General features: G+C 49.2%; 1 protein-coding gene across 1 annotated transcript in view; it reads left to right on the plus strand.

Moving 5' to 3' along the window:
- Positions 1 to 6,241, plus strand: part of LOC140906332 (uncharacterized) — an 87,683-nt gene extending 81,442 nt beyond the window's left edge. The window contains exons 36-38 of the mRNA XM_073330057.2: positions 1,471 to 1,653; positions 3,481 to 3,558; positions 4,963 to 6,241. Of these exons, the coding sequence (XP_073186158.2) occupies positions 1,471 to 1,653; positions 3,481 to 3,558; positions 4,963 to 5,150 (449 nt within the window). The 3' untranslated portion in view covers positions 5,151 to 6,241. The remainder of the gene's footprint in view (positions 1 to 1,470; positions 1,654 to 3,480; positions 3,559 to 4,962) is intronic.
- The last annotated feature ends 2,659 nt before the right edge of the window (positions 6,242 to 8,900 follow it).

Below are 8,900 nucleotides of genomic sequence, written 5' to 3' on the forward strand. Positions count from 1 at the left end.
AAGGAGGCGTGGGAAGTGAAATGGCCTTGACCGGCATTCTTCTAGTTGCTGTTATTGAAGGTGCTCGTGTTAGTAAAAGGTCTTTCTCCCTCACAGCCCATGTTCTCCTTCTGTCCCATTGGGCACAAAGCCTGTGCTTACCACATCACAGCCCGTTGCCAGGGAAATTACCATGATGTCACAAACCCAGCATTGTGACTTCACTGCGGGATCATGTGGGGAGAGAAGGTGGGTCGGGAGGGAGCAGCAAAATTATTTTGGGGGCCAATTCCTGGAAGAAAGCACAGAGGCTGTGTGAAAAGGCTGTGGGCTCAGACTAATGTGCCGGCGGCATCCAGAACACAACTGGATGGGAGAAGAAACAGCAGATGCAGCCTGCTGCTTCATGCAGTGTATATGAACTGAGGGCAGAACTATGGCCCATGCTGTGGCCACTCCCCCAACCTGCCCACAAACCTCCACCATGCTCCAGCACGGAGGGTCGCTGCAAAGCTTGGCTCCATGCCTCACAATGGAATGAAGAGTCCCATTGCATGGACTCTCTCCTGTCTGCCCTCCCCACAAACCCTGGAGCAGGGGGAACAGGGCATTTTTTTTCTGCATTTTGCTCCGTTCAGTGCCGGTGGGCAGGATTTGCCTCCATGTTAGTTAATGGTCACAGTGAAAGGAAAAGATTCCGTTAATCTTGTACGTGCTTTAACACTTCTAGTGGTTTAAAAGACTTCCCTGGTGTGAAAGTCCCTTCTGTTCGGGATCAGCTAATGGAAGCCTGAGCTCCAACCTGCCCTTCCCTCCTGTGAGAGCTTTTTGTCAGGAGTTTAGTATGTTTGGGGGGCTCCTGAGGCCTGGACTCTGGCAGCTGCCATCCCAGTGTGTGCTGGGAAAACAGGAGAAAGTGCGGACACTGGGAAATGGCACAGTCACACTTCTGTTTGCTCAGCCCTTTAGTCAGGGCCAAGGTGCCTGTGTCGGGCGTGGCTGCCCCAGAAAGAAAAGAAATCCCCTTCCCCTAGAATGAACCATGTAACCTGCCTTATCTCACATTCCATGATAGGACACTAGTAACGGGCTCTTCCTTTCGGTGGGGAAATGATCACAGTGCTACTAATGCCGGCCAGGTAACAATGCAGCTGAAGGAAAGGAAATCACCAGTCCTAGAAGACAGTAGGACAAGGAGCCATGCGGTGGGGGAGAGGAAGGAAAAGTCTGAGAGAGAGATTCAGAAAAAGTTCTTAACTGCAGGAGCAACAGAGTAGTAGGTTAAACTGGTCTAGGGTGTCGGGGAGGCACTGTCATGGCTGGTGCTGAAGAACTGTGTGGGGAAGGCAGGGTGAGTAGTGTGTTAAGCGCTAAGAGTTGGGCTGAGAAAACGCGATCTTTTGTTGGCTCTATTGCCTGTGATCCCTTGGCTCTCTGTCTTGCAGAGCAGTGACTTTCTAACCTAACAAAACCACCTCTGTCTGTCCTCAGCAAAACTAGCCTACCTCATGGCTCAGATGCAGCCAGCACACGTTAAAGCACCCCAAGGCAGGCCAGGGCCTCCAGGGCCTCCCGGTAAAGAAGGGCTCCCAGGAAGACCTGGCCCTCCAGGAGAGCCTGGCCGACCTGGACAGACAGGGTCTGAAGGGCCATCAGGACCAGTGGGTCCAAAAGGTGAGTGAATCATAGAGCATATCGGGGGAGCCTGAATGCTAAGTACCTGTTCCAAACCCTGTGTGCCCTGTTGTTGTGTGCTCTGAACCCCTGGGGGTTCCCAATGTTCAGTATGTTCACTGCAGCAGGGGCACATGGAGCAGCGAGAGCTGCTTTGTTCTGCTGATTTTAAAAACAGACTTCTTCATTTTCAGTATCCGCAGGGGACTCTTTTTACCAACTTTTTTTGCTTCATTTCACTAACTATGATTCTCAGAAATGTTTGGTGTAAAGTATGTCTTGAGTATTTGGACAGAGCCATCCCTCATTTCAGCATCCCAGCCCAGTGTCGCGCTATTGCTTTGGGATGACTCTGCATTGCTCAGAACAACGAAACAGCAGCAGGTCAAGGTGCCTCCGGGAATTTTTTCTGCACAGTTGCTACCCGGGCACTGCATGTTACAACGCCGTGGATTTACATTCCAGCTTGTCCTGCGCTAACTCTCCGCATAACCATGCCCTTAGGTTAGACAAACAATGGCTGGAGCCTGCCAGGGTCCTGCTGGACCCCACTCTGAATCATAGAATCATAGAATATCAGGGTTGGAAGGGACCTCAGGAGGTTATCTAGTCCAACCCCCTGCTCAAAGCAGGACCAATCCCCAACTAAATCATCCCAGCCAGGGCTTTGTCAAGCCTGACCTTAAACACTTCTAAGGAAGGGGATTCCACCACCTCCCTAGGTAACACATTCCAGTGTTTCACCACCCTCCTAGCGAAAAAAGTTGTTCCTAATATCCAACCTAAACCTCCCCCACTGCAACTTGAGATCATTACTCCTCGTTCTGTCATCAGCTACCACTGAGAACAGTCTAGAGCCATCCTCTCTGGAACCACCTCTCAGGTAGTTGAAAGCAGCTATCAAATCCCTCCCTCATTCTTCTCTTCCGCAGACTAAACAATCCCAGTTCCCTCAGCCTCTCCTCATAAGTCATGTGTTCCAGTCCCCTAATCATTTTTGTTGCCCTTCGCTGGACTCTTTCCAATTTTTCCACATCCTCTGACCCTCATCCCACCAAACACTTAGGAGCATGAGTAACGTTAACCTTCGGAGTAGTCTCACCGCTGTCAGTGGGACAATCCCCATACTTAAAATGAGGTGTGTGCTTAAGTGCTTTGCTGGAGCAGGGCCTGAGCGTTTAGCAAATTGCAGAATCAGGCCCTGCATGCATAGCCTGGGATGTAAACGTCATGTTATTGTGACATGACCAGTTTGCACCACAGACCGCACTTTTGTAAAAGTGGCCACCCCCTTCGGGCTCCGTGGTGCCGTTTAGGTCCAATGCACAGAGGAAGGAGGCCATTGGCATGGTTCAGCCTGCTTGTCCATTGCAGCTGGCCTGCTTTACAGCCCTGCTAGATGATGAGCTGGGGGCCAGTGCCCTTCCTTTCCACCTCTCTGCCACACTTCATCTCAGGCAACAGGGCCCCCCCAGAGCACGTGTCAGGAGCAGACCCCCGCCTGCCCAAGGAGAGGAGTGATGAATGTGGCTGACCTTTGCACAGGGCCTTCAAAGAATGCGGCAGAGGCTCCTGGAGCTCTCCGGCCACTCAAGGGCCAGTCACAGTCTGAGCTGGGTAGGCGCTTATCCCAGCAGATATCATATATCAGCTAGGAACTGGGGAGCGAATGTACTCCCACAGCAGCAGCATTCTGCACAGTGTCTCTAAAAGTAATATTTATTTGTATTACAGTGGGGCCTCATGGCTCCAGTCAGGATTGGGGCCCCCTTGTGGCATCTTTTGCTTGTGCAGTTGACACTAACCCATTTCGGTTTTATCCTGCAGGTGAAAGAGGTGTGAAGGGTGAGAGGGGAGATCCTGGTGTTGGTCAGAGGGGTGAAATTGGTCCTCCAGGAATTCCAGGTGGGTTATTTGTTAATACTGCCAGAAGCATTGTGCCTCCTGGAATAGGCTAATTGCCAGCACTCCCAAACTTGGTGACACCAGGAGTGGCGTTGGGAACATGCCAGAAGCCGGAGGGCCACACCTCCTTTGCAGATACTTGTATTGATCCTTTTCTAGCTGAACCAAACCCCCAGATCCAAGCAGCCTCAGACATTGGGAAAGCCCCCAGCCAAACACTGTGGCTTGAGCACACAACCGTGACACTGTCATTGTTGATAGATAAACAGCATTTGCGAGTCGTAATACCAGTCATTGATCAGACCTTCTCATCACGCTGCAGCTGCAAGGAAGAGGCAGCATGGTCTGTGTTTTATGACTCCATGTGCCCCATTTGGCAGCCAGGCCCCACATTGTGCTCCCTGTGTTATAGCAGCTGTGTCCTGAGGTGTGTCTGCTTCTGGTACTGCCAGGTGGGGAAATGTTCAGGGAGGGAAGTGAGCATGTTACCCGGGGTTCTTTCAACCCAAAGCTCTTGGTAACTTTTACTCTGTGCGAGGTGGTGTCAGGAAATAAATCAGGGGAAACACAGCCGTGGGGCCGATAGATGGCTGGCACAAACAGGACAACACAAGAGTGCTTTCGCTTAAAGCTAAACTTTATTTAGTCTCAAGCACTTATACACATGTCCGCAAGAGGTTCGTAAAACACCCCCAACCCTTAATAATTACCAAAGCTGAGTGTGGCTCTCGAGTGGCACAGCGGCAGCCCGTCTGCCGCTGGGAAAGACAAGATGCATCCAGAGGGAGAGTCCAGTCCTGAAGAGTCCCACCACCTCAAACTTTTCCCCCTTATTTATACATTAGTAATAGAATGACCTGTCCCTTAAAGCAAACTTGGTAAGTAAGCAGTTTCAAGCGAGAGGTTCCTTCTGATTATTGATTAACCAGGTGTGGGTTTTTCCAGTGTTTGCAGCCTGGAGGCCCCAATAGACATTCCTGGGGCACATCCTGCTCTTCTAAGACGTATGTATCAGCAACTTCAACACAATTCTTATCAGGAAGGATGCGGGGTCAAGCTGCACTTTCCGTGGCACCCAACACCCCCCACCCCCCGCCTTGGTTAAGCTAAGCCTGCTGACTTGGCTAATTTACAGTCTGCTGACTTGGCTGCTTTTAGCAATAAGCCGTAGTGGCTTCAGGCACTTTACTGGTTTGCCAAAGTCTCCCCGTACAGGCATTGCTACGAGTGACGCGGGGAAGTGCCCAGACTGGGCATTGCCTGGAGAGATGGGGCTGAGCCAAACACCTCCACGCTCGGCAGAAGGTCACCTCCAGATCCCAGCATGGCTGTCAGGCCCCGCTCGTGTGCTGTGGCCTTGCTGAGTCATACCCTGGGAATAATGGACCTTTGTTTTCATTCCAGGCCTCCCAGGGGAACCTGGCTATGGCAAAGATGGGATGCCAGGAGCACCAGGCCCACAAGGGGAAGCTGGGGTGCCAGGCCTCATGGGCCCACAGGGACCTCCAGGAGCCAGTGGACAGTGCGATCCTTCTCAGTGTGCTTACTATGCAAGTCTGGCCACCCGGCCTGGTAATATCAAAGGGCCATAGGCAGCCCTGGGGACTCTCTCCGGACTGGTTTCTGAAACTTGAATTCAACATGCCTACCAGGAGCTCTTGGATTGTTTCCTAGTTGCGTTTCTTTGTGGGAGGCCTTTGAGATGATCAAAGCCAACGAATGCTGCCGGTCGGTCAGATTATTATTAATTATTATTTTTTTGTTGATGTGAGAAATGAGTTTGGTTTTGTTCTCTCTAACATCAGGGCATATTAAAAAAATTAAAAATAAGTTTTTACATATAATATCAATACCTAGCATAGCCATTGTGGTTTATACAGAACCCATGTGAGTGCCAAAAGCTCTGTTCAGCTGAGTGAGTTCTTTTCCAGACTTCTAATATGACAATGTCAGTGCACTGTGACTGTGAGCAACAAGCCTTCAGGAGGGGCAAGCTGCTGAAACACATTGGGGGGGAAATGCCATGGGGAGGCTGATGAAGAGCTAGTCTCCAATGCATTCATCTCACAAGGGACAATCAGTTACAGACAACAAGTGCTGGATTTCCCAGAACAGCTGTACTAAATGTAATGTTCTCCTTGCCCATAAAGAACACAAACTTTAATCATAAATAGCCACTTGATAGGCTTTTCTGGGCATGAGCAAGGCTTTGAAAACAAGGCAAGGGAGAGCTGATGATATGAAGAGAGATTCTGTTTCCAGTATAATTGCTTTCCCCATGCCCTGTACATGTTCTTTTGTTCCACTCCAAAAGGCAAAGATTTTATTCCTGGTAACTGGGGTCTGTGCTCATACTGTCAAGGAGATGCCTCTACAAACAGCCAGCAAGTTCGTGCTCCTTGACATCTTGAGCTGGTAGAGTTCTATTCCTGCTCTGCAGTGAGGGCATGGACAACGTCCATTAAAGTTAACATAGTGATCCTCCAGGTATTGGCTGGTATTATGGTTTATAGAAGGTTGGACTAGGTGATTATCTTGGTCCCTTCTGGCCAGAAAATATAGTATAGAATCATAGAATATTAGGGTTGGAAGAGACCTCAGGAGGTCATCTAGTCCAATCCCCTGCTCAAAGTAGGACCAACACCAACTAAATCATCCTAGCCCAGTGGTTCTCAAAGCCAGTCTGCCGCTTGTTCAGGGAAAGTCCCTGGCACGCCGGACCGGTTTGTTCACCTGCCGCGTCCTCAGGTTCACCCAATCGCGGCTCCCACTGGCTGCGGTTCACTGCTCCAAGCCAATGGGGGCTGTGGGAAGGGCAGCCAGCACGTCCCTTGGCCCGTGCCACTTCCTGCAGTCCCCATTGGCCTAGAGCGGCGAACCGCGGCCAGTGGGAGCCATGATTGGCCGAACCTGCAGACGTGGCAGGTAAACAAACCGGTCCGGCACGCCAGGGGCTTTCCCTAAACAAGCGGCGGACCGGCTTTGAGAACCACTGTCCTAGCCAAGGCTTTGTCAAGCTGGGCCTTAAAAACCTCTAAGGATGGAGATTCCACCACCTCCCTAGGTAACCCAGAATGATCTGCAGGCCACCATTTCTGGTGATCCACAGAGACATGGGCAAAGCAGGGTAGCCTTTTGGAAGGGGAAGTAGACTGGAGTGCTGTCTTCAGTAGAAGTCAATAACACCTGCCCCCCAAATCTCGCTACTAAAACAGTGGGGTCACCTGACTGCAGAAATCGATGTACATATATATAGAGAGAGTAAAGAATTGGTGGGCCAGGCTGGGTTTTGAGAAGATAGTCACTTCTACAATAGATCCTTCCTCATTCTAAACCCCTGCACACACAGACACACACGGGACAGATTTTCAAATGTGATCAGCATCACCTGGGCCAGATTTTTAGAAAAAATCAGCTCTTGTGAAGGCACTTGAATGAAGTTCCCAGATTTTCAAGGGTGCTCAGCACACAGCCACTCACATTGTTCTCAATGAGGGTGAGGCATTCTCCAGTGCCCTCAATGGTTGCTGGTGAGTGCTGAGCTCTTCTGAAAATCGGGGGAGGTTTTTTTGATGCCTAAATGGAGGAGGTCTCTTGAAAAATCCATCCTTAGAGCACACATTCACCTAACTGCATGTGCTTACAAGTTATTTAAACTGAACAGACGTCAGAAGCTGGGGGCATGGAGCCATCACAGACATATAACCAGCGTGCACTGTACAGACATAACGATTTTGACACATTGGATCCCTTCATTAAACATGAAACAAAAATAACAGATTTAGTACCATGGTAAAAACCTTTCCTCAGTAGACTGCAAGTGTGTCACCCTGTGCAAATAACCAGTGGGTGTCCTTTTGCTTTATAAAGACTAGTAAAAGTGAAAGTATTGTGCAGCGAAGGGTTTGTTGCTTATAAGTAAGTCAAGAGAGCATATTTATTGATGCATTTCTTCATTGGCCAGCCCTCTGTAGTTCAGTCATTTATTGTCTATATTTCAACATCAAACAGGCATGTTGGTCACAGTATTTAACAGCACCATGCTGGCCAGGCCAGGCTAGGATACAATTCACCTACTCCAGTGGGAACGCTTCACACCCAAGAAAGCACTTGGTAGCACAAGACATAATTTCCAAAAGACATCATGGCATCAGCAGATCAACATCACAGAAGTCGGGCATGTTAACTGGGCCATGCTAATGTGACATTTCACTGCTGTCACTACTGTAACTCATCAGACTCTCTGTAAATCATGTCTAGTGATGTACATACCCACATGCTGTATATGGCTGACAACCAGTCAGCACTGGTTTTCACATAGTCAGGATCCTGTGCACTGGGTTAATGGGAAATGTATAAAAAGGTTCTTGTTTAACAAGATTCAGGCCATTTTCTCTCCATGGGACTATGCAGTGGAATCTAATTTTGAGGGCACTTGGAGCTTGGGAAGAGTGACTGCTTGAGCTGGGATGAGATTTTTTACTTTTCTCATGGCCTCTTGATCTTGGAAATTTGCCTGCACGTTTGCCAAGAGGCTGCTGTTCTTAAAATGAGAGGCACATCTGCATCTTTCATGGCAATTAGAAGAATTGGGTGGCCCATGCACAGACCTGAAATGAGCAATTGCCCTCTGCAAAGAGCACTTAAGTAAAAAAAAATAAAGCATGCACCCAAATCCCTTGCTACCTGGGCCTTACCTAGCCATCAGATTTTAAGCTAGATTCCTATTGATTTCACTCAGAGCCCCGTACACCTAGCAATGCAGAGGAGCAATTCTTTTGGCTTCTTTCCTGTTCCTATCACCACTTGCTGCAGCTCCAAAAACTCCCTTACATACATTGCTCAGTTTCAACTGTCTACTAGCTCTGTGTAAGCTTGAAAGCTTCTCTCTCTCACCAACAGAAGTTGGTCCAATAAAAGATACATTACCTCACCCACCTTGTCTTGCTGGGACAGACATGCTTCCAGCAACCCTGCATTCGAGTACTCTATCATTTAAATATAGTTTGCCATCATCATGGTGTCAGTCCACACTAGAGAGTGACTACAACCTGGCCTCAATTCCAAAATGACGGGGTGGCTTTCATGAAAAGGGAAAACATGTAAAATATCAGTGGTTGCTTCCTATGTGGGGACAGCTCATTAATTCTGCTGGGGGACAAGGGAAAGGGTACATAGCATTAATGGCACCCTGTGAACTAGCGCGTCACTTCTTAGTAAAACCAGCCTTTTCTCCCCCTCCGGGAATAAAGCTTGTGATTTAGAAATGATGAAAGCCAGTCGAGACGGCTGGCCAGGTTGGGTCACCAGAGAGATCTAGCCCTCCCTCCCTAAGTCCATGG

The sequence above is a fragment of the Lepidochelys kempii genome, chromosome 2 (assembly GCF_965140285.1).
Source record: "Lepidochelys kempii isolate rLepKem1 chromosome 2, rLepKem1.hap1, whole genome shotgun sequence".
Classification (NCBI taxonomy): Eukaryota; Metazoa; Chordata; order Testudines; family Cheloniidae; genus Lepidochelys; species Lepidochelys kempii.